General features: G+C 33.6%; 1 protein-coding gene across 2 annotated transcripts in view; it reads left to right on the forward strand.

The window, feature by feature from the left end:
- Positions 1–791: 791 nt before the first annotated feature.
- LOC149546377 (uncharacterized) overlaps positions 792–27,310 on the forward strand; it is a 33,160-nt gene continuing 6,641 nt past the window's right edge. Inside the window, exons 1-4 of one of the 2 annotated variants that reach the window (XM_089794570.1) lie at positions 792–1,051; positions 1,148–1,297; positions 1,414–1,712; positions 22,456–22,850. In XM_089794570.1, the coding sequence (XP_089650696.1) occupies positions 902–1,051; positions 1,148–1,297; positions 1,414–1,712; positions 22,456–22,528 (672 nt within the window). In that variant the 5' untranslated portion in view covers positions 792–901 and the 3' untranslated portion in view covers positions 22,529–22,850. Of the gene's footprint in view, positions 1,052–1,147; positions 1,298–1,413; positions 1,713–22,455; positions 22,851–27,310 lie in introns of those variants that run through there. The other variant, XM_089794569.1, reaches the window with a different exon arrangement.

Genomic DNA, 27,310 nt, shown 5'->3' on the forward strand with positions numbered 1-27,310 from the left:
TGATCTGCGCTGATTGTAATTATTATTTCCTCTATGATGGCTTCTTCCTCTTCTCTCAGTGCTGACCATAGTGAGAGCATCACCGGATGATGAGTCTTTGTTATTCCTTCTCATGTCTTCACTTAATAAAGTGGCAACAACTTCATCATAGGCCAGCTTTGACTTCGTAGAGCTTGAAGTACTTATAGCTATAACTGTGGGATCCCAACTGTCAGGTAAAAAACATAACAAGATGATTGCTTTGGATTCGTCATCTTGAATCATACCAACTGAGCTTGCTTGACATAATAGGGTGTTCAAATCATTTATATGATTTGACATTGCAATCCCTTCCTTCATTTTCAGTTTGTAGAGTTTCTTCATAATGAAGATTTTGTTTGCAGCCGACGCCATTTGATACATATTCTAAAGTTTGTCCCAAACATCTTTCGTTGACGTCTCATTTGAGACATTGAACAAGGCATTTTTTGCTAGTGAGAGAAAAATAGATGCCATAGCCTTGTCATCCATCTTTTGCCAATCTTCATCAGTCATTGTAGACGGTTTCTTAGACTTTCCTTCGATTGCGAGAGCCAAGTCTTGCTTAACCAGCAAGGAACGCATCTGCACTTTCCACAGGCTGTAATTCTTGCCTGTAAATTTCTCTATTTTCAAATCCTCCATCTTTCTAAAAAATTCAACACTGATTTTCCAATCTGCACACCTCGTGCTCTGATACCAATTGAAAGGATTTAAACAAAGAAATTAAATGTCGCAATAAGAAGAAATACACAACACCAGATTTATCCTGGTTCACCACAATAGTGGCTACGTCCAGACTGCAGAGTATTGAATTAATAAGAAAAAGTTGTTTACAAAATGAGCAGGAGCAGCATATAAATGGGCTCCAATAATATTACAAATGAAGAGTCTTTGGAAACCAAGAGACTCGATATTGGAGGGAACAAAGATGACTGTTGGCCTTCACAATATCCACAGAAGTAACTATGAAAAGAAAGACGAGTATCCTAGTCTTCTGATTACGCGCATGGACAAGGGTTTTGAGGAACTGGTAGGATTTTTCATTCAAGTCGCCGGTTTAATTTGATGCTTTATATTTCTTAACCATGTTTATCGTAGAGGCTAAACAGTTGTACATGCCGCTCAGTTGAAATTTACGACACAAGCAAACGATAGTTCACAATTCGTCTCAGCGGCTGCCCCTGCTCAATCCGTGGCAGATCCTGACTGTCCAACTCAGGCAAATGTCAGTCACCATAATCAGCTACCAATATATATGTGCAGGATTCCCAGAAAGGTAAATTTTTAATGTCAAGTATCTCTAGATTTGAACTTGAAATTCTGTGAAATGTCGATATAGTTTCCTGGATTCAGGCTTCAAAATTCTTTACTAATATCTCATTTTTTATTCAGTTGCCTTATTCACTCATCGCTGAGTACGATGAAATCAAGGACGATCCCGCAGTGAAGGCCATCTTAATCGTAGCAACAATTCTTGAGAAATTTAAGTTTGTTTCATATTGCTGTAAGGAATGCTCCGATCTTCTAAGGGGGATCTATGACTTGGCTAAAGCCTTTCATCAGCTGAAGGACTTCCCTATTCTTCATAATCTGCACAAAATTAAAAACGCGGATTCTGATTCTCTGTTGTCTACAGTTCTTGATGTATTGCGTAGCTGTTTCTTCATGGTTACATTCACGGGACATGACAGGTAAGTACTTTCATATTGACTTGAAACTAATTATTATTTGAAACCCCTTTCAAGAGTATCTCATATATATGCAACACTTTGGTGGTGTTTAGATGAACAAAGAAAAAAAGGAATTAGTGTACTCATATTTTTTAACTTAAAAACATGAGTGCTGATTAAATGAATGTGATCAAAATTCAATATTATAAAAGTTGCGAGTAGATGATTAAGTGATCAAAACTTCGTTTTGACAATTATGTGCAATAGATTTAACAATTTGTATTTCAGAAATATGATGTAGAATAATTTTCGAAGCTTTGTAAAATATATCTATTTTTCATATTTGCCGTACCATAGTAACAATTTGCACATGAAGTGAACAATGTTTTCGGATAGATTTTACAGTTCAAGATCACTCTCATGTTCTATAAATCTCATTTTAACACGCAATCCTGATCCGATACGGCGTCAAAAAAAAAAATCCAACTGATTAATTGATTGTGATTTATGTGAGCTTTGCAACTGATTATCTATTAATAATATCCTTTGCAAAAATCATTGAATTGTGACCTTCATAACATATTTTAGTCAGTAAATATAAGTTTGGACCATTATTGACCGCCAAAAGACAAATATGAAGTGATGTGATGTTGATTTTGATGCTCACTTTTTTTTTTTTTTTTTGCTTGTGATTTTGACTTGAAATGTGCCGACTAAAAGTTCTTTGATGCCGAGGATTCTGAATTATGATAATTAGATGTAACTGACGAATGAAGAAACCAGATTCAAACACTAGCACAAAGCAAATTATTGAACAATTATGCATTAAGCTACTTCCGGATGACTTTTCAAACTATATGGAAGTCATTAACTTTGAGTTTAAAAAAACCGAAGGCTGCATTGTACCTTAGTTTTAGCCAAAGTGAGTAGGGCAGGTTTTAGTTAAGGAGCAGTGAAGAAGTGGGCTAGGGCAAGTTGGGGCATTTGCTACTAGAAAATACCAAGACAAGCTTTTACAAGCTGGGTTGAGTTCGATGGATACAGATTTTTTTCCTTGCTTCGTGCGGATGTAGCCATGTTATTAGTAGCAACTTATAGTCTCCTTGGCCAAGTAAATATGGTACCAAACCAACTCTTTTTCTTTGCTTCTCATGGATGTAGTCATATTAGTGAGGATGTAGTCATATTAGTAAACCACAAAAAATCATGTTCATGTTTTGTGTCTTGTTGTTCTCAAATCTTTGATTCTTATAGCTTACATTGTTTATCTTCTCTTCATTTGCCAAGAATAAAAGCATCTACATATTAGACTTCAAACTTGGGCCTTCAAGAAGGTGTTTGAGATGTCTTTGTCTCGACCTCCAAGTTTCATATAACTACATTTCAGTTGGTGGAAAAGAACTTCAATGATTTTGATTATATTAAACAATTTAATATAGCTTTTCAAAATTTGAATGATAAATAATGAAATATGATCTGAACTATTGGTTTTAAATAAAGTTCACATAAAAAGCAAAAAAAAAAAAAACAACAAAAAATTAAATGAGTTAATTTACACGTTGAAAAATTCTTATTATAAATATAATTCAATTGACCATAGACCTTTTATGACTTCAAAACTTAAAGCATGCAAATGATTCAAATGTTTTCACAATCAATTTTATTTTTCTTTCAACTCTCGAACAATTTGATGATAAATGGATGACTGAACACAATAAATAAATGAGATTACCTTGTACTGGTTATATTCAACTAAAGAAGAGAATATTTCTGCTATCAATTTTCATTGCTTGATCTCTAACACATTTCCTTTTTTGGGACTCAAAATTGAAGTGTTGATTTTGAGAACCATTCTAAATTTTGAGTCAAATTGAGCCCCTATAAGTGCTTTTTGTACGTGTGTACCCGACTATCACTTTGAAGCCTATGAAGTATTTTATGTTTCTAACACTTTTCATTTCAGTATATACATGTGTCCCATGATGATAAATTGCCATTCTGAGCCATTTTGTGAAGCATTATTTTGATCATTGTTCAAATCTACATTTTTGCTGAAGTTTCAAATAGTGACAGTAAACTTAATTTGCAATTGAATATCTTCAAAACATGATTTTTTTTTTGCTAAACCTATTTTTAGCGCTGACTGATTCTCTCAGATTTATGGGGTGTGTTGGGGTTTTGATATATTAAAGGAGTTGAAGTTTTAAAAGAGGCAAGTAATGTTTTGAGCATGTTTTGAACCACATGAAAGCTACAAGGCCTAATTGCAGAGAAGAAAAAAAAGTCGCTTTAACACTTTTATATAATGTATGGAATTATAATTTGATGACAAATACAAAGTGACGCAATCCTATAGAGACGTTGATTTATATTTACAAATCGGGTGAGGAAATAGTATAAAAAGATCAACTCAGAGTCAGAATGAGTCTGGATGACTCACACTACCATTTGAAAATAGACTCCATTAGTGCCAAGCAAAGTGGAAAATATGTTGCAGGAAAAGTTGCAAAATATGGTAGATTGGAAAGAGTAGACTGGATCTGTTCATTGGCCAAACTGCTGAAGGGGTACATCTGATGGGAAGTGTGGCATGTGTAAGTATTTAGATACATCACCACGGCTTTGGCCAAACCTAAATCACCAGGCATTTTGAGATTACCACTCTTCACACCCTCCACAATGTCTCCAAAGCCAGCATTATACAAGCATAGTGTGGCATTGTACCCTCTACGTTTCTTCTAATCGGGATAAAGTTCAAAGAAGAAGTGCAAACCGCTCCTCTTCTCCTCTTACCTTATTCCGCCTCTTTGCCATCTCATCCATACATCTAGAGGAGCTTTAGGATTTTGGTATGGAGGGAATCTTTGACAGCATCCAATGAATTAAAGGAGTCAAAGAATATATAAGAGGAGAAGGTTAGACCCATCGATGAAGGTTAGTGTCAAGTATACACGCAAAGCTGATGCTTTTGGTTTTTATTAATGTAAGAAACATGTCCTTTTTAAATTTTGCCACATCTTTAATTGCGGAAATAGTAGAAGAGAACCAATCAAAACATTGTGGAAAAGTGAAACTGATTAAACTACTAACCATTAGCAACTAGTTTAATAACATACATAAACATATCATTAAGATGTTGATTTACAATGTCACATCTTTAACATGTTTAAAATGATGTCTAGAATTGCATCGATAATGGTGATAACTAATCACTTAACATATCTCATGTTTTGTCGGTAACTAATACCATATAAACCAAATTGCTGATCCATCATACAACAATTGTAGAAAGTTATCAATTAGATCAATAATGGAATTTACACTGTTGTCATGTACAATTTACATAGGTCCCTTCATCTCAAAGATGGAACAATACAATAATATTAAGTTAACTCTTCGTGTTGTATTCTTTAGCGTAACCTGTCTCCAAAGCCATAGGACATTGTCCATCTACTAACTAAGATAGGAGTGTGTCCCAAGCACTTTAACCTCGACCACCACAGAGTGAATACTCCCCCGGGGTTCTTCCTAACATGAAGACTTCTCTAACCCTTGCACAAGAATCCTAGCTTTCCAGAACAAGATGGATGAGATGGATCATGTGTGGCTATGAAACACACTGCATGCAACCATGTGCCTAGTAGCCTAATCATAGAATGTAGCAAGGAACAAAATAAAACAACACATCTACACATATGTAGTAAAACCAAATAAGCATAGCCACATACACACATGCATTATCTAAGAAATCAAATAGCTTGGCCAAGCACTTTATAAGACAGATTTAACAGTAGAAGAAATAAGAACATCATATATCCATTCTATAGAATTGCCAGATAGAAGAAACTAATTCTGAAGTATCAATCTATCTTTCCCTAACTTGCTACATTACACCCAACCATGAAGGAAAATGCACATTTCCATGCTACTTTACAACAAGATGTTCAAACTAAGTCCAACTGTATCAAAGAGAACACTTATGATTATTCTGTTCATAGGGTACAATCATCATGTCAAGGTTGTTCGAATACTTTTGAAACTGATTTAATAGATATATGATTTTTTTCCCCTATGGTGCAGTAAAGCACTTAAATATAGATTCAGTACTTATGCATTAATTTCAACACAGATAGGTTCATACTACTCCTACAGTACAATCATACACCTAAATGCTGATATGAATGCTTTGCAACTAAATTTAACATATATATGAATGATTCTATTACTAAGGTACAATCGTACAAATAATGTTGACTTGCATCTAGAACAAAACAAAAACTCCAACAGCCACTAATGATTCTATTAAACACTCGATTGTGATAACAAATGAGAGAAAAGAACCTCTATAAATTTAACCTTATGAATGCTAAATATCACTAATTCAACTCAAAGACTGATAGCATTACGCTATGGAGGTTTGGAAACTTATTTGAAACTATAACAACACCCTTAGTATTTCATCTAATTCAAAAATCAGTTGTTTATTCATCAGGCTGGAATTCTATCCTACAATTTGATAGCAATAGGGAAAGAAGAGATCTTACAAAAACAAATAAGTATGCTTAATCACATCCAATCATATCTTTTTTTAGGAGTGCTCAGTATATATATGGTAGAGATGGATTTCACAATTGATCTAGTCTCTAGGTTTGAGTTATGTAAAGAAAATGATAAGAAAAGTGTTATAGTTTTGGTTTCCTTATCAAGACTCAACCATCACATTTTATAATACAAACATTTTTCATTCTTACACCAGTTTGGGTGATGACACTATGAGAAAATTCTACCTATTTGGAAGTATTTTGAACCCCAATTGAAAGAAAAATATGAGAAATAAGTAAAGCAGAAGATTTCAATGTAAACATAATAACCACACCAAAGTCTATGACTCATTTTTAACTAAGACAAAAATCTGTTAGTTTAGATGTTGATATACATTAGTAGTCTATGACCTACGGGTCATGAGTAAGGTTTCTTCTTCAAGGGTTTTGTTTCCTCCAATTCTGTGTTTTTTAATAAATGCATATAGATACGATATCACAGGCTTCTACAATTTAAATGCATTATAACAGTATAATAGCTATTAAGAATAAAGCAACATTCTATCAACAAGCCACAGTCTATATATTTCAATACAAATTATTGGAAAACTTAAAGAAAAGGGTTTAAAAGAGTTTGAGAAGACACACAATATTACAACACAAAATTATAGGAAGATACTATTCAGTATGCTTCGAAACAACAATGATTGTTTTTCTTTTTTACAAACCCTCTAAAACAAGCACGAATTGTAGAGTTTGTGCATTAAGTAGAACAACCAAAATAGAAGGAACTTGTCTCAATGGTGACTCTATTTAGCAATGTCGTTCCTCGATGATGCCCTCCTATTCAACAAAGCTTCTACACAATGATGCCCTCCAAACCCTAGCCATCAATAACTACTCTCTAATTTTCAGTGTATGTCAGTTTTTCCAAAAACCCTACTTTTAAAACATCCCTCAATACAAAATAACTAGCATCCCTTCCTGTAACTTACCTAGTTTTGATAGGTGTTTTTTTAAATTAAAAGAATGAAGCAATGTTTTGTGAACACAAAAATATATATAATTTTTATATTTAATACTTCTAAGTTCCTATTAAATCATTATAGAACTTTTATTGATGTGTATAAAAATCAAATATCAAGCATCATTGTTATTGAGTTAATTCAAATTTTTCTTCCTTAATTTCTATTCACATACCAAAATAAACTTTTATTCATATTTCATAATAAAATGTAAAAAACACTTCCATTAATGATTTGTAATATATTAACAATCTATCTAAACATCTATCACTAAACAAATCAAATGAACAATTTCATTTCAAACTTTCAGGTTAAGTTTAATAATGTAACAAAAACATAACAAACACATGAAATCCTATGTAACATGTGTTGAGATAATGGGTGTTGCACACATTGCATATGGTTGTTTAAATTTAATTTAATTTTATTATGTAATGTTGTGCCTAGATGGACGTGCAACATGTAAAGATGCCCATGGAATATTCTTGATGAATTGTATTGTAACATTGTGATAATATTTTATGTAATTATTTAATATTGGGAAAAAGAATTAAATGTGGGGTCAATGGGTTAGGTAGCACATGGTTTATGTAAAACCACTTGGTGGTTTTGTGGGACTTGTTACTATATAAGCAGTCACAAGGGTAGTTGTTGTAGAGTAAGAGTGAGAAAGGCAAGAATCGAGCGGGACAAGGCTTGACAGGTTAGCCCAGGGAGCATTTGTGAAGGTTGGAAGCATGGCATGGGATGTGTGGATTCATGTTTGTTCACATAGTTTGCTCGGTTGTGGCTATGGCCATGAAAGCTTCCATGGTTGTACTGCAATGGTATTTTTTTGCTAAATAATACATGGTGATGGATGCTTTTCGAGGCTGGGTTTTTCCATCAATGAGGGTTTCCCAGGGTATATCTTGTGTCACAATTTTCTGGGTATGTTGAATATTCTCTTTCATGTGGATTTTAATTCCATGTTTATTTTAGATCTATTATCGGTTATGTGGAAATGGTTATATTCTTTGTTGCCAAGTTTCCTTACAAGTGGTATCAGAGCTATGGTTTTATTATTGTAACCCTAGATTGAATCCATGGGAATACATGAGAGGATAAAAGAAAAAGGCAAGATATATGAATGATTTATTGCAGCTCTAAGGGTTTTGCATTTGCTGTTATGATGAGATGTTAAAATATTTGGGCATGTGAAATTGTTGGACAAAAGGATTTTTCAGATGTTTCATTTAAAATGAGGGTTTTGGGGGGTAGCATGCAAAACTGACCTCCTGGGTAAAAATAGACCTCACCATTGGATCCGGATCGACATTTTCATAAATTTTGATATATAATATGCTCTAGTTTGGCCATGTTCAGAGGAAATGAAAGATTTTTTTGGTTTTAGCCCATGATGGTGGTCAAATTTAATCCTGTTGGAATTTTCGTCACAGAAAAAATTTAAAAAATGAAAAATCGCTGCGAAAATGGTAAAAAGACTAGCTTAGTAGAATAGCCATAACTTTCTCTCAAAATATCTAATTTCAGAGTTCTTATAGGTGTTGGAAAGTTAATTCAGGGCACTATAAGATGGAATAGGTTTGGTTCTATGATTTTGACATTTTGTCAAGTTTTAAGAGCCCTAAAATTAGATGTTGTTTATTTTGAGCATCAATTAGAGCATAACTTTGGCATACGGAGTCAGATTTTGGACTTCGAGTAGTCAACGGAAAGCTCTTGGAGAGCTCTAAAAATTGGTTCAAATTTGGTGTAGGTTTGGCTGGATTTATTTGGTGATATATTGATCTGAATAGTTTATAGATATATTTTGACTATGGTAACATTGTGAGTTTATGGCATTGGAGATTTAAGATTTGATGTCATTGTATACTTAGTTCATATTTCAGATTGCTCTCATGATGATATGGTTATTAGTTTGGTTTGGATATGTATGATGACTTGTTGGATCTACAAGTTGTGTAGTATTGTAAATGGTCTATACTTATAGGTTGCATTTATGACTTGGTTATGGGTTGTCTTTGCCCATTGATCTTTCATTATTGATGCATATTTAGATTGGTGGCTTAGACTTGATTTACTATTTTCTTCATGTAGATGAGATGAGATGTTGTTACCAGGTATATTCATGGTGGAGGATTGCGGTTGACTATTTTATACTAACAGGTTGGACATATTGAGAGACAAATGCTTGGTTCATGAATGTGATCATGGTGCTATGAATTTTGGCATGACATGATTGGTTATACATGTACATTCTTAATGTTCATTAGCTTGGATTTTTTATTCAGTTATGGTGGTATATCTTCTTAGTTGAAGATCATTTTTATTTGGTTTCTTTTGAGGAGCTCATGATGTGCACTTTGAGTTCTTTGATAGTTTGATGCCTTGGTTGATTCTCATGGTTAGAGGATGGATTTTTTCATCATAATGTTATCGATAGCTTGGATACATGGTTTAGTGGGAGCTTGTGACAATGATGAGGTGATAGTGCAAGATTAGTTCCTAGTTTGGTTTGGATCATCATGTAGGAGATGAATTTTATGATGCCATAGGTGACTTGGTAGCATGGTTGCATGGGAATTTTTTGGCATTGATATATTTATTCAGTGTTTGTAGATGTTGGAGGTTTTTCTTAGATCCTATTGCTACAGAAGCATCTTTAACATTTGCATGGTGCACTTGTTATCTTTATGGTTTGTGAAGATGGTTGGATCTTGAGGACTCATGGAGTTATTGATTATCTTCATGGTCTGTGGAGATGGTTCTTTATATTATATGGAGATGGTTTTCTTCATGGTGTGTGGAGGTGGTTGCATCTTGAGGACTCACAGGGTTCTTGGCAAAGGTGTGGTTTATGCTTTTATTTGGCATGTTATCCTTGGTGTGAGGATGGTTTCATTATTATGTCATGGTATACTCTTGATACACATTTAGAGTAGTGACATGTTATAGTATGTTCATGTAGAGCATGTTATTTCTTTGGTTGAGATGGTTAGATTATGTTGTCATGTTTATGTTCCTAAGGCCATGGTTGAAACTTTGACATTGATCTTGGTTTAGTTTCTTGGTATTGAGTACACTAATCATAAGCTGGATACTTCATGATATTGCTATGTTGCATTTGGAGTCGGCATGGATTGATTGGTTACAGGCGCCCATGGATACTTAGAGATGGTGGTGATGCTGATTTCTCTTGGATTAGAGAAGTATTTGTTGGGACAGTTGATGATTTTAGTAGGAAGTCTGAGGAGTAGTCACCTGATATGGACTTGAGAGGAGATTGTTCTTAGATGAGTCTTGGTTGGAGACTTGGGTATCTTGATGAGCATTCGCATTCCCTACTCTTGGTCTACTCAGTGGTTTGCTACTTGAGCGGTATACCCCATTGTTTTTTTTTTCTCAAGTGCATTATATTTATGCTTGTCTTTCATGGATATGGATCTTGAGCTATGGTACATGAGTTAGTTCTAGAGGGTTCGTTTGAGAGATGGTTTAGTATTGGTTATCTCCATGTGTATATGTTATTATGCTAGTTGAGTTTGGAAGATGATTTTATATTGGGCATATTCCTTGGTTTAGGAATGGGTTTATTGAGTTTGATCTTCTCGTGAGAAGCTTACATCCATGATTAGTTATATGGTACGGTTTGGGTATTGTTGAGGCTTCTTGTTGGGGTTTTATGGAGGAGATCATACTTGCACAGTTTACATCTAGAGGTGTGTGTAGAAGGACATGATATAGGTTATGATTTGTATGGTTTCTCTGATCTTGGTTATCTTCCTAGATGTTCAGTTTCACTTACATTGGATTTGAGATTGGTTAGAGATTGTGATTACTAGTTTGTGCTCATGTATGTCATGTGAGAGATGACATGGTTAATTCCTTTATCTCTTTCCTCTGTTGGTTGTGGAGAATTTGGGAGACTATTGGAGACTTGTTATGAGAGTTGTTCTTGCAGGATATCAGTTTATGTATTGTGGATGTCCTTGACACTACATGGATTCACTTCTTTGAGATGTGTTGAGTGAATTGGTTATAGATTTGACATTATCTTTTGCAGTGGGAGCTTCTTGGTATATATGTGGCAGGTATTGCTCTTGAGGCTTGTGATTGCAGGTTATAGATTGGATATGTCAGCGATATGAGATTCACTTGTTATTGGATGGGTTTGGTAGTTGTTGTGGGTGCTATTTCAGCTATGGATATTTTGGCAACTACAGATCCATGTGATTACCTTTGGATCAGGTTATTTGTGCTTGAAATTTTAGTTAGTACCAGATTTTATGATCTTCTAATGCAACAGGTACCAGGATGGAGCACTTAGTATAGTTTGATCCATGATGGTGGATGTGTTGGGAGGGATTGTTCCCTTGTTCATTTATGTGGCTATGGATTGACCCTATGCAATGTATACAACAAGTGGGAGATTGTTGAGATAATGGGTGTTGCACACATTGCATAATGTTGTTTAAATTTTATTTTATTTTATTATGTAATGTTGTGCCTAGATGGACGTGCAACATGTAAAGATTTCCATGAAATAATTTTGATGAGTTGTATTGTAACATTGTGATAATATTTTATGTAATTATTTAATATTGGGGAAAACAATTAAATGCCCAATATTAAATGTGGGGTCAATGGGCTAGGTAGCACATGGTTTTAGCACATGGTATGTAATACCACTTGGTGGTTTTGTGGGACTTGCTACTATATAAGCAGCCACAAGGGTAGTTGCTGTAGAGTAAGAGTGAGAAAGACAAGAATCAAGCAGGACAAAGCTTGACAAGTTAGCCAAGGGAGCATTTGTGAAGGTTGGAAGCATGGCATGGGATGCGTGGATTCATGCTTGTTTACATAGTTTTCTTGGTTGTGGTTATGACCATGAAAGCTTCCATGGTTGTACTTCAATGGTATTTTTTTGCTGAATAATACATGGTGATGGATGCTTTAGGAGGCTAGGTTTTTCCCTTAATGAGGGTTTCCCAGGGTATATCTTGTGTCACAATTTTTTGGGTATGTTGTCTATTCTCTTGCATGTGGATTTTAATTCCGTGTTTATTTCAGATCTATTATGGGTTATGTGGAAATGGTTATATTCTTTGTTGCCAAGTTTCCTTACAACGTGTGTGTGTGGCAACACGATCATCCGATGCATCTGCTTCCAAGAGGCTAGACCTCTCTACCTCAACCACACTTTCATCATGATGATGCCTGCATCCACTTAGACACTTGCAACAAAAAATGTGTCAGTAACCATCATAGTCAATGTATCACAACTTAATTACATCATCATTAATAAGGAAAACATTAACTTAATCACATATTAAAGCATGAAATATAATAATACATCAAATGAAATCATCATCATAACATAATATCTCATGTATGTCCATAAAAAAAAAACTCATTTCATTTTGGTAAGTCTAAAATGTTAACTTTCATTATCATAAATTACAATTAAACTATCTTTGAGAAAGTCAACATTTGACTAATTGCCACATAAGCAAGAAAGAAGAAGATCCTAGGGAAATATGTAACATCCTTCTCCACTAGGAGAAGGCATCATCCTGATGGCTTTCACAACAAAAAATAATATGTGCATACTAAAACTGTTATCCAACTAAAATAAAAAAACTATAAAAAAGAATGTGCAAAAGATTTCTGCAAATCCTCCACATCTTCCCAAGTAGCACTATCCATGCCAAATTGGTCCCATTGGACCTTATCCTAGAGAACATCCTTGTCTCGTACCCTAAGGCTATGCTACTAAATGATTCAGGTGGGCTAAACTACCATCACCCCTAGATCCTATACCTATAAAGCACACCAGTCAAGAACATGCGATATCTCAAGAGGATAGGGTTTAAAAAAAGACACATGGAAGGCATTATGAATTTTGGCCAAAGCAAGCAGTGGAGAAAGTTGATAAGAAACTAGGTTGATAACTTCTAAGACCTCAAATGGGCCAACAAATCTTGGATCAAGCTTTAAACTCTTGCCAAATGAGAATTAACTCTCTTGCATTCTATCCCTCAGAAACACTTTATCCCCAGTTTGGAAATGGTGGAAAGTGTGTTTCTTATCCGCATAACTCTTCTATTGATATGTTGCCTCCTTCAACTAACCATGGATTAAGATCACCTACTCTTCCATCTCTCTTAGCATCTTAGGATCGATAATAATCCCATCCTCAACCCTATCCTTGATGATGGGAATCCAACAATTACATCTATAAAGAGCCTCAAATGGAGCCATACCCAAAGAAGAATGGTAGGAGTTATTACAATAAAAATCTACTAATGGAAGATACTCTTCTCATTTGTACTACTGATCCATGCGGTACATGTGTAACAAATCTTCTAGCACCTAATTCACCCTCTTTGTTTGTCCATAAGTCTCAAGGAGGTATGTTGTACTAAAATCTAAGCATGTACCCAAAGTGGAGTTTAAGGATGTCCAAAACCTTGAAGTCATTTAGGTGACACATTATAAGAAAACTCTACTAATGGAAGATACTCTTCCCACTTGTACTACTGGTCCATGCACTACATGCATAACAAATTTTCTAGCACCTAATTCACCCTCTCTATCTGTTCATCAGTCTCAAGGTGGTATGTTGTACTAAAATTCAAGTGTGTATGCAAAGCGGAGTTCAAGGATGTCTAGAACCTTGATGTCATTCAGGTGTCCCTATCAAAAATAATGGTCTCTAGAATGCCATGTAGTTGAAAAATATCCTAAACAAACTTTCTTGCTAATACAAGGGATCCGTCCTATAGACTTCTTGGAATGAAATGGGAAACTTTGGTTAACTTGTCAACTATGACCAGGATGACATCATGCCTGCATTGAGTTATGGGTAATCCTTGTACAAAATCCATGATGATAACTTTCCATTTATACTATAGAATCTCATGGGGGTATAGAAGTCCTACTGGATGGGCATGCTCAACCTTGACACATTGTTATTCCAAAGACTAGGCCACATATTTGGTCACATCCCATTTGAGTCCTGGCCAGAAGTATAAAACATCAAATCAACCATCATTTTGTTTACCCCTCAGCACCCTGAAAATGGATTGCAATGCATTTCCTCAAGTACAACTTTTTTGCAACCCTTCACATTTGGGAACATAAATCTTGTTTTGAAATTTAAGTAGACCATCCTCATCAAAAGAATAATCATCAAACCATGAGTTAGAAGCATCAGTACCCAATACTGACTTCACCCATTCATAATGGGCATTTCCAAGAACATACTAAAGAATATACTTTCTCATATGAGTTTGAGATGAAGAGATAGCAGCAATATGTCTCTTGCGACTAAGTGCATCAGCTACCCTATTCTATTTACTTTTTAGATACTTTATGCCAAAATCATATTAACTAAGGAATTCAAGCCACTATCTCTGTCGGGCATTCAAATTATGTTGGGTAAAAATGTACCTCAACCCCATATGATCAGTCTTGAGCTCAAATGGCTTCCCCAATAAGTAATGTTTCCACATTTGCAAGGCACGTACTATTGCATCAAACTCTATATCGTGAGGAGCACAATTTACTTCATGTGATTTGAGTTTCCTGGACTCATAGGCGACAAACTTACTATCCTACATCAATACACTCCAAGCCCATCTCTACAAGCATCTATGGTGACAAAAAAATTTCTGTTTGGGTCTAGTATAATCAATATAGGAGTTGTAGTAAGCCTTTTCTTAAGTCACTAGAAGGCTTTCTCACACACTTCTATCCACACAAATATTTTACCTTTGCACTGAAGGGAAGTAATCAATGTTGCTATGCAGGAAAATCCCTCAACAAATTTCTTGTAATACCCAGAAAGACCCATGAAGCTCCTAACTTTGCTTACATTCTATGGAGTTGGCCATTCATGGATGGCTTTGATCATTGTGGGGTTCACTGCTATGCCTTTTATTGATAAAATGTGTCCAAAGTAGTGGATCTTCGTTTGATAAAAGGAGCACATAGAGAGTTTTAAATATAGTTTCCTATCTCTTAGGCACTGCAACGCTATGCAAAAATGTTCTTCCTACTCTTCTAAATTATTGGAGTATATAGTATATCATCTGTGAATATGTCCATGAATTTATCAAGAAAATCTTTAAAAAGACTATTCATCAGGTTCATGAAAGTGGCAGTTATGTTTATCAGTCCAAATGGTAAGACTACAAACTCATAATGGCCATATCATGTTTTGAATGTTGTCTTAGATATGTCTTCCTCCTGAATCCAATTTTGGTGGTTTTTGAATCTTAAATCAATTTTAGAGAATATGGTTTCTCTCTTCATTTGATCAAAATTTTTATCAATCCTTAGGAGAGGGTGTCGATTCTCTATGGTCACCTTATTCAACATGCAGTAATCAATGCACAATCTTAAGGTAGCATCCTTCTTCTTGATGAAGATTATAGGAGCTCCCCATGGTGATTCACTAGGGTGAATGAAACCTTTATCCAAGAGTTCTTATAACTGAGAATTCAACTCATACAATTTTGTAGAAGTCATGTGGTAGGAAACCTTTGATTGACATTCTACTCCAGGCACAAGATCTATGGAGAAATTGAACTCCTTCTTAGAGGGTAGTTTGGGGAAGTCATATGGAAACACATCTCTAAATTCTTGTAAGATAGGATGATCCTATAATCAAGGTGGGGTCTATTCTAGACTCCTAACATGGGCAATGAATATCTAACATCCTTTTCTCTTGGCTTTCTTCAATTGTATTGCTGAAATTTGGCTCAACTCGAAATGACATTTGACACCATTTAGTGTCATTGAATACCCTGTTTCATTGAGGCATTTAATCACCTTATTCTGATAGTCTACCAAATATTTATACTCACTTAACTAGTTGATGCCTAGAATGACATTGTATAAGCCCAAATGCACTACATACAAAATAAGCATTGCTCTACCTTATGTTCAACCCTATTACCATACTCTATAGTCCAAGGTTTAGGCATAAACCATCCCTAATAGGTATCTTTTCTACTATCTTAGGACCTACAAAATATTCAATAACACAAGTATCTATAAGGATAGAGAAAGGGTGACCAAAAAGTGTATTAGTCATCTATATTGAAGTAACCTGATAATCTACCTGTCTATGATCAACTGGAACATGAATAAGATGTTGCAGAGGAAAGTTCCTTGTGTCTTTTTGTTGTGGGTACTTCACAGAAAAATGGTTATTTCCATATAGATAACAACATACTTTAGGTGCTCTTCTATGCTCATTTCTATTTTGATCACCTCAGTTGTTTCCATTCCTTCCACTTCCATTTCTAGGATTTTGGTTTTTCTTGCTATTCAATTTTTCCTTATTCTTGTCAAAATTCTCTTGTCGCTTATCCTTCATGTTTCTTATTTGTTGCTTCTTTCCATTTCCCTGTGGAGTATCATCCCGATAACCCTTATTATCTTGATATGACCTATTATCCTGGAAGTTCCTTTTATAATTTTGGTTGGAGGATTTATATGAAGAAGCATGCTTCAACTTTTGTTCCTACTTAAGGGCCTTATGGAGTGCAAAGTCCATGGTCTTAGGCTCCTACATCTTGACCTCAGTATAGATCTCTAGTCACAAGCCCATTACAAACTTTCGAGTTCTAAATAGCTCATCATGCTGATATTGAGGAACATACTTCACAAAATGATAAAATCATTCATGATATTGTGTAATATCAATATTCCCCTAAACTAGTTTCTAGAAATCTATTGTTTTCTTGTCATAGTATAACTGAGGTAACCATCATTTGCAAAAAAGTTGCAATAATTCTTCCCCACTTACCTCCCCATGTTGGAGCTTCTTTTCGGTGATGACATTTTCATACCATGCAGTTGTCTCACCCATTAGATAATAGGTGGCCCAAAATGCTCTAGATTTCCCTGTATAGTTTATAACTATAAATTACTTCTCCATATTGGTAATCCATGTGTTTGCATCTTCCCTAGAAGCTCTAACATGAAATATGGGTGGAGTCACCTACTTGAGATCTTTGCTCAAGTTACCTGCTATCTAAATCCTATTAAAATTAAGGAGAGCACTCTAACGGTCAACTTCTTCCTTTTGGTCCATCTTAGATCTCCTAAGAGACTCAACCAACTGATCATCATCATGTTTCTTTCTCAATTCCTCTTCCTTCTTACATAGGGCTTCAGAGCACTGATCTTCATCATGATTCCTTGCCTCTTCTTCAGTGTATCTACCTTGAGCCCCTTACTCTAGGTTATCCATCCTTTGACCTTGTTGTTGTAAAAAATACCCCTGTTGGCTCAACAATGCCATTATCTGATTTAACCTCTCATTAGGTTCCTCATCCCATGCACTACTACTAGACCCACTTTTTTGTTTAGATCTTGTGGCCATGGTGATAATTCAAACACCTAACAAACATAGGTGCAAATTAGCATAGTAGCCCAAGGGCCTAGATGTTTAAACCATTCTCTAATCCCATATATAACAACCATGTCCAATTAATTTTTTTCCACATCATCAATTGCGGAAATAGAAGAAGAGAACCAATCAAAACATTATCAAAAAGTCAAACTGATTAAACTACTAACAATTAACAACTAGTTTAATAGCATACACAAACATATCATCAAGATGTTGATCTGCAATATCACATCTTTAACATGTTTAAAATGATATTCAGAATTACATCCATAATGGTGATAATTAATCACTTAACATATCTCATTTTTTATCTATAACTAATACCATAAGAAGCAGGTTGCTTTTCCAACATACAACAATTGTAGAAAGTTATCAATTACGTCAATAATGGAATTAAATTTTTTTTCATTTACAATTTACATATTTCTGTTCATCTCAAAGATGGAACAATACAATAAGATTAACTTAATGTTTCCTATTGTGTTCTTTAGTGTGACTTGTCTCCAAAGCCATAGGAAGTCGTCCATCTACTAACTAAGATGGGAGTGTTGCCTAGGCACTTTAACCTTTCCAAACATAGATTGAATACTACCACAGGATTCTTCCTAACATGAAGAATTTTCTAACCCTGCCACGAGAAGCCTAGCTTCCTAGAAAAAGATGGATTGGATGGATTTGGTGTGGCCATGAAACAGACTACATGCAACCATGTTCGTAGTAGCTCAATCATGGAATGTAGCAGGGAACAAATAGAAAACTACACATCTACACATATGTAGTAAAACCAAATAAGAATAGCCACATACACACATATGCATTATCTGGGAAATCAAATGGCTTGGCAAAGAACTTTATAAATCTAAATTTAATGGTAGAAGAAACAAGAACATGTATCCATTCTACAAAAATGCCAAATAGAAGAAACTAAATGTGAAGCATCCATCTATGTTTCCCATAATTGATACATTACACCCATCCATGAAGGAAGATACACATTTCCAGGCTACTTTACAACAAGATGTTCAAACTGGGTCTGATTGTATTAAAGGGAACACTTATGATTATTCCTTTCATAGGGTACAATCATCATATCAAGGCTTTTTGAATACTTTTGAAACTAATTTAATAGATATATAATTGTTCTTCCCTATGTTTTTTAACATACTTAAATGTGGATTCAATACTTATACATTAATTTCAACACATATAGGCTCATACTACTCATACATTACAATCATACACTTAAATTCTGATACAAATACTTTGCAACTGAATTTAACATATATATGAATGGTGCTATTACTAAGGTACAATCATACACATAATGCTGATTTGAAAGTAGAACAAAATAAAACCTCCAACAGCTAGTAATGGTTTGATTAAATACTTGGCTATGATAAAAAATGAGAGAAATAAACCATAGTGGATTTAACCTTGTGAATGCTAAATGTCACTGATTCAACTCAAAGACTGACAATAATATATTATGGAGGTTTGGAAACTTATTCGAAACTATCACAACATGCTTAGTATTTCATCTAAATCAAGAACCACTTGTTTATTCATCAGGCCAGAAATCTATCCTATAGTTTGATAACAGTAGGGAAAGAAGAACTTTTACAAAAAAAAAGAGAGTATGCTTAATCACATCCAATCATATCTTCTTTTAGGAGTGCTCAGTATATATAAGGTAGAGATGAATTTCAAAATTGGACTAGTCCTTGGGTTTGAGTTATGTAAATAAAATGAATAGAAAAGAGCTATGGTTTTGGTTTCCTTATTAAGACTTAGCCATCACATTTTATAATACAAATGTTGCCCATTCTTACCCCGGTTTAGGTGATGACACTATGAGAAAATTCTATCTATTTAGAAGTATTTTGAACCTTAATTGAAACAAAAATATGAGAAATAAGAAAAGAAGAACACTCCAATGTAGCCATAACAACCCCACCAAAGTTTATGACTCATTTCAAACTAGCAAAAAAAATTGTGAGTTCAGATGTTGATATACATAAGTGATCTATGACCTATGGGTCATGAGTAAGTTTCTTCCTCAAGGGTTTTTTTCCTCTAATTCTATGTTTTTAAATCAATGCATATGGATACAATAGCACATGCTTCTATGGTTTAAATGCACTATAACAATTTAATAGCTATGAAGAATAAAGCAACATTCTACTAACAAGCCATAGTCTATATATTTCAATGCAATTTATTGTAAAACTTAAAGACAAGGGTTTAAAATAATTTGAGAAGACATACAAAATTACAGCACAAATTTATAGGAAGATAATATTGAGCATGCTTGATACAACACTGATTTCTTTTTTGTATTAAGAACTCTCTAAAACAAGCATGAATTATGCAATTTGTGCATTAAATAGAACAATCAAAATAGAAGTCCAACCTATCTCAATGGTGACTCTATTCAGTGATGTCGCTACTTGGTGATGCCCTACTATTCAACAAAGCATCTGCACAATGATGCTCTCCTTTTCTCTAAACCCTGGTCATCAATATCTCCTCTCTAATCTGCAATGTATCTTAATTTTTCCAAAAACCCTATTTTTAAAACATCCCCTGATACAAGACAATTGAGCTCTCTTCCCATAACTGACCTAGTTTTGATAGTTGTTGTTGCTAACTTAAAAGAATGAAACAATGTTTTGTGAATAGGTAAATATATGTAATTTTTATATTTAATACTTCTAAGTTCTTGTTAAATCATTATAGAATTTTTATTGATGTGTATAAAAATCAAATATCAAGCATCATTGTTATTGAGTTAATTCAAATTTTTCTTCTAATTTCTGTTCACAAACCAAAATAGAATTTTATTCATATTTCATAATAAAACATAGAAAACACCTCCATTAATGATTTGTAATATATTAACAATCTATCTAACCATCTTTTGCTAAACAAATCAAATGAATAATTTCATTTAAAACTTTCAATATAACTTTAATAATCTAATGAAAACAAAACAAACACGTGAAAATAAATAGGCTAGCCCTCTCTACCTGAACTATACTCTTGTTGTGACAATCCCTACTTCTTTCAGTCACTTAGAACCAAAGATAAGTTAGTATCCACCATAATCAATGTATCAAAACTTAATTACATCATCATTAAGAAGTAAAACATTAACTTAATGATATATTAATGCACAACATTTTAGAATATGTCAAATGACATCATCATCATAATGTAATATCTCATGTATTTCCATATTAAAATAACTCATTTCATTTTGGTAAGCCTAAAATGTTAACTTTCATTATCTAAAATTATGATTAAACCATCTTTGACCAAGTCAAAATTTGACTAATCAACATATAAGAAAGAAAAGAAAAAGATCCCAAGGTAAGAGATGGTTTGCGAGTTCCCAACTCATGCATAATAGACCTCTAGAATCAGAAACTTGTATCTTGAAGTCCAAAGGTGAGGCACTAAAGGAAGGCAACTTTTCTCCAGATCTGTTAAGAATCTAATGTGTGTGGAGAACTGTGTGACAATTAGGGAGAAAGAGATGGTTTGCAAGTTCCCAACTCATGCATAATAGGCCTCTATGAATTAGAAACTTGTATCTTGAAGTCCAAAGGTGAGGCACTAAAGGAAGGCAACTTTTCTCAAGATCTATTAAGAATCTAATGTGTGTGGAGAACTGTCAATCAAAATGATGATCCAGATTTGGGAAACCACTGGTTATTAAACTCTAATTGGAGCATGTGTAGCATAAGGGGTAGTGTCACATTTTACCAAGGTCTCTTTTAGCTCACATTTAGTGTAGGATGACCTTTTTCACTATTTTAATAAGAAAATATTTCATATGTTAGTATCTTAAGAATTTCACACTTATAGACAATGTGAAGCTCAAATGATGGGCCCGACCAACTAGCAACCATACTAGAGGAATTTTGGGTGCACAAATAGAGAAGGGAAATGAGGTGGCATGGGTAGAGGTCTTCATGAGTTTAGAATGTGAAAATGATAAAATTAGGAAGCTACCAAAAGTTCATGAGATCAAGGATAGAATATTTGACATTTACAAAGTTATGCCAAGCATATGGTTGAGGGTCTCAAAATATGAAGTTTAGAGGATATGTTCATAAGCTTAAGAGTTTCATAAAATGAGAGTTGTGAACTTAAGAAAAACATAAGTTCGGGCAGCCAAAATCACAATGTTTCAGGAAAGAAAATTTAGAATTAAATATTCCCTAAACTAAGCACTCATTTAGAGTTGGAAATTTAAAATAAATTTGATTATATTGTATAGTTAAAACTATATAAATTTTAATTTGTTCAAATTTTAAAAGCCTTGTTCATGGCCAAGGGCTTGAATTTTCAAAGAAGCACCAGTGGCTCTATTTTTATATGAAATATGAAGTGTATTATACTGTTGGAAAGAGGAGAAGATGAATTTTCTAAATTTTCTAAATCTTCAGTCAAAATATGTGATGGTTATCAATGATAAAAGAAATAGGTAGATTTGTGAAAATAGGGGCATTATCAGTAGAACAAGTGTTTTTCATGATAGAGTTTCAGAATCAATTGGAAAGAAAATAGAGAAGTTCCTTGGCTCTAGATTTGGGAGAAAATTTTCCTAGAGGTGTTATTTTGCTTGAACACATATTTGGCAAATGTTTTGGCTCTTTTCTTTAGCATCATATTCAATATGTTTTGTAGATAGTTATTTGTCCATTATTTAAGTTGTTTCAAGCATTTTTCAAAGAAAATGATAGAGATTTTATTTCCATTTGAAGAAAGGGAGAAGACAGAGATTTTGTAGTAGCATGGGATGAAGATTCAAGTGGACATGTTTCACTTCCAAATTAGATCTGAATTCTTCTTCTTTCTTTATATCTTTCTCTTTTTCTCCAATTATAAGGGTCGTTTCCAGTTTATTGGAAGGTCTTCCATTGCTGTGTTACTAGCTAGCTTGTTGCTGGTTGGTTGTGTTCTAGACTATTGAGTAGAGCTCTAGCTATAATCTCACCATTCATGTCCAAACTTTCTCTCTTGTATGAACAACATTAATGGAGTTAATACATACAGTTCTGGTCTATTGGATTGTTTTCCTTAGTTATTTCATATATCCTTTATGTATTTTGTTCAAAGGAATAAATAAAATGAGCAATGAGTTTGTCTTCAATCTAAATGGTGTCTCATCTTTGTGTTGTTTCTAATTTTTTTGTGGTTTGTGAGCAAAGAGCACAAAACAAATTGTAGCCTATTTTAGGTTATCTCTATTGATATATTTTTCTTTTGATTCAAGAAGTCATGTAAATAATTGGGTTATCATTACAAGATTGTAGATTTCATAAAGGTATAGGTTGAGTATGAGATTCAGAAATGATGCAGATGTTTGATTCACAAGGTGAATGGATAGATCTGAAGTCTTTCTATATGAGATGTATTAATGATTTCCAAGGATGTGTGTTAGTAATTTTTAAAACTACCCAATAGATAAGGCACTACTCAATTATATGATCTAAATGTTTTGTTGTTCATATATTGGTTGTGCTGAAATCAACATATTAATCAAAGTCTCTTCCCTTTTATTGTGAAAAGCTGAAAGGATTTTCCCTCACTTATCTTATCAAGTTCATAGGTCATGTTATTAGTTATTTCATTTATTTATTTTTGCATAAGAATAGAAGATTTAGGGATTTTCATTTGCTAAATATAGATTCAAATTTATGGTTTTGGGAACTACTCACATAATAGAATCTATGGGTTCACCCGTCTAGGTCTTACAGAACCTGAAGAAGGAGTATAACCTTATAATTAGTCCCAATGTCTGAATGTGTATGTTGAACATGAGAATTAGATGCTCCTAGATGTATTTGTTCCTTTCATTGGTTTATTGAAAATTTGTTAATTTAGGATCCAAAAAAATTTTGATACTTTTAGGGAGTATGTGAAGTAATTCACTGTTAAAATACTAGAATCTTTGGTATAATCTTTTCATTTTTAGTCATATATGATAGACAAATTTTTAGAATCTAAAAAAGATTCAATACAGGAACAAGGTTGTGAGGTGTTTTCCATTTCTTTGCTGAAGATTCATGTCTCTCATTGGCTACCTTGTTTAGGATAACAATACTTTAAAGTTAAATATAAATTGCATCATTACTAGTGAATTCATCATCAATCAATTCAATTGGGTAATGTTTCAAAGTGTTGTTGTAAAAGTTCAGAGTCAAGAATGATAAAAATGTTAGTTCTCTTTTCTGATTATCTAAATATCCAGACTCGTTTGACAATTTGCATGTATTTCCCATAAACTAAAAGTCTAGTTCAAATTTGTCAAGTGAAAAATTATGTTTTAAATCTTTCTCACAAGTGTGAGTGGTGAATCCAAATCTCTACAACACTTCCTAAATTGATTTTATATTGAATATTTAAAGGGCTTTTAGCATGTATGGGAAGATCTAAAGATTTTGACAGTAGTTCTTGGGAAAGAATTTATAAGTTCTTGATTTATAATTTTAAGTGTTGTATACATCTATTGTTGTAAGGAATTTGAGTGAAAAAGAAAATTTTAGGGTAGTGATTTTTTTGTCCTCATCAAGGAGGTGGTGACTCTACATAGCTTTTATGAATGGTATGAAGAAGTTAAGGTTTAAAGTTGTGCCAAAATCAATGGATTGAGATCCAACATCGACACATATAGTATTTTGATTTTATGTTCTCTCTTTTCATGAAAGTCAAAGCAATAAAAATGGTTACCTCTATTTAGCAACTTCTAGCACTAGGAGAAAGAGGAAGAGTTTTTATTTAAAGATGGAATTAGATCTTAGATCTAAAGTTAGTTTACCAAGTTATGAAAGTGTGATTGAAGAGGTTGCCATGTTAAAAAGGGAATTATGTAGTCAGCTTATTACTTTAAAAAGAAATGCAATTGGAAGTATACAAGGTCAAACTAATATTCAAGTTTATATGAAGTTTAAGTTAGGAATCATGTAACTTCATTTTTATTTAAGACCTAAGGAGTCTTCATGTCCTATTGTTTTCTTACATACTTCTATGCTTGATTCAGTTGACTAGCCAACACATTTGAGATTACAATAGATTTTGCAAATTGAAGAATACATCAAAAATATGGAAAGTGATTTGTATAAAAATATAGTTCATGTTAAATTTTCTAATGATGATAGTGAATGTGTTGAAAGTTAGAGTGAATATAATTAATTATAGATATTGATAATTTTTATTCCAAATGTGAAGATATGGATTCTAGAAATAGTGAATAAGATGATTTGAGTCAACTAGATCAAAATGCATAACTAAGAATGAATAATATGGCAATATTCGTGAAAGTGAAGACGACTCTTGCAACAATACATATAATTATTCTTTTGATGAAAAGGAGAATGACAAAGTATCTAGTGCTAGGGTATTGTACAAAGAAGAGGAAATATGTTGTAGCAATGATTTTGATGTTTCAGATTGTTATACTAATTGGGTTGCCATTGTAAACTTATTTTAGATCATCCATATTATGGTCATAGCCAAGGAGAGCATAATTGTGACAAAGTCTTGTTGAATGCTAATGATATTTCAGAATTGTTGTCTCATGATCCTAAATGGTATGCAAATATTTCTTAGGATGCTCATGCTTTCCATTTTTTTTTTATTCTCAAGATGAAGTCCTTTCCTCAAAGTTCTATTTTGAAGATAGTACAAAATCATACTATCAATTTATCCAACTATTTTTGTAGAATACTATTTTCATTTTGAGAGAGATGCTTCATTTTTCCCCAACATAATATTTCCTAATAACTTCAATATTAGTTTAGTTCATCAATTCATTTGAGAGTGTCTCCACCAGCTACAATTTGATGGTTCCCTTCAAGTTTTGTCATTTCTTAAAGATTTAGCTAGGAGATATTGATTTTTTATGTATTGTTTTTCATAGTTCCAACTAGATCCTCTTTACAGAGCCTTTAAGCTTTATGTCGATTACATAATCAAGTAGATTTCAAAAAAAAATGTCGATCCATAGTACTTCAGTGCCAATAATGGGATCCATTATCCTCCATGGAGATAATATTAGGGAAAATATAGTGAAAGAAATTAACTTGCAAGGAAACTCCTATCAATTTTGTTACAACTCTACTCACTCTCTCTTGCATTCTAGCTATAAAACTTGTTTTTCCAACAATGAGAAAGAAGTAAACTTATTGTCCAATATTAGACAAGTTTAATCAAAAGTGACCTGGAGAGTTAGTCAATCGAAAATCACTTGTTCTGGCAAAGAGTTATGTTGAAATGCTAGATGAGTTTAATCTCACTTTGTTAAACAAGCTATGGTCTAGAAAGTTATCTACCCAAAGATTGCCTTCTCTAAAATCTAATGCATCACTTTCATGGTAGTATAATGAAATGAAGTGAATAGGTCACTATGAAAGAAACTTTTAGTCCTACATGTTTCCATTCCAAAGACTTTTTTTTGTTTTTTAGCACTCAATCATTCTTAAATATGATACTCCAGATTCCATCAAATTCAAGTGTAGGTAATGAGATTAAGATATGAATCTTGACCCCACTTTCAATTTATAGGGTGTGCCTCCCTTAATATTATTGAACTATGGAAATTCTTCCTTAGTTACTGGTGTTGCTCCTTCCTTTCTAACTTGAGCTGAATATTCCTTAGCCTTTAAGGGTGCCTATAGCTTTCCCTACATTATCAATACTACTGGCATAAGCTGTTGAAATATTTATTGTCATAGATCGGTTGCCCCTAGAGCCAAACACCCACCTACCATCCTAATGGTCTGCACAATAGTTAGGAACATTGAATGTAGGTAGGTAAGTTCAAATTCAAAATGAGAGAGAAAATTTTTTTTCCACAAGACAAAAGGAATGAATCTGATTCATTTGAGAATGTAGCAGGATTTGGATCAGTTGTAGAGTAAAGAAAATGAGGAAATCAATTAGTAGATCAAGTCAGAGTTTAGAAGATAGAAGGAAGTTTTTGTGTTTACAATTGTATGTATTGGGTCATTTTATCATTATGTATGTTCATTATTAATTTTGACTATGAAGCAATGATTTCTCTAGGCATTATTGTATGCAGTCAGTAGAGCTATAAGTTTGAAGGTTAAATTTTTATCGATTTGGAGATTTTAGGGTTTTTTGGTTTAAGACAAATGCTCCTAGATTTTTTAATAGCTTTATCTTATTTAAATAGAAAGCAAGAAAGAAAGAAATCATACTAAACTATGTTGTTCCCTTCTTTTATTCATAATTACATAGTATTTTGCATTTGAGAAGTTCATAGTTTAGATATTCATTCTCTAGCTCTTTGTGTTTTAATAGCAGTCTATTGTACTGCCTTCTCTATCTAGTCTTTAACTAAGCTTTATCTCTATTGTTACTACCAAGATCACTCAACATACTCTTTTATTGAGCTCACTTGACATCTTCACTGTTGAGCTCACTCAACATGCACTGTGTTGAGTTTCCTTAAGTACCAAGTCACTTGGCTCCTTCATGTGCTAAGCTTACTCAACACCATCCTCCTATCACTCGACACACTCTTGTGTTGAGAAATTCTACCACTCAGCATTGGTTCTTGCAGAGAAAAAATATGAGTCTATAATTTTATTTTCA

This window comes from Cupressus sempervirens, chromosome 7 (assembly GCF_028749045.1).
Source record: "Cupressus sempervirens isolate cs-2001-9-10 chromosome 7, ASM2874904v1, whole genome shotgun sequence".
In the NCBI taxonomy this organism is placed as follows: Eukaryota; Viridiplantae; Streptophyta; class Pinopsida; order Cupressales; family Cupressaceae; genus Cupressus; species Cupressus sempervirens.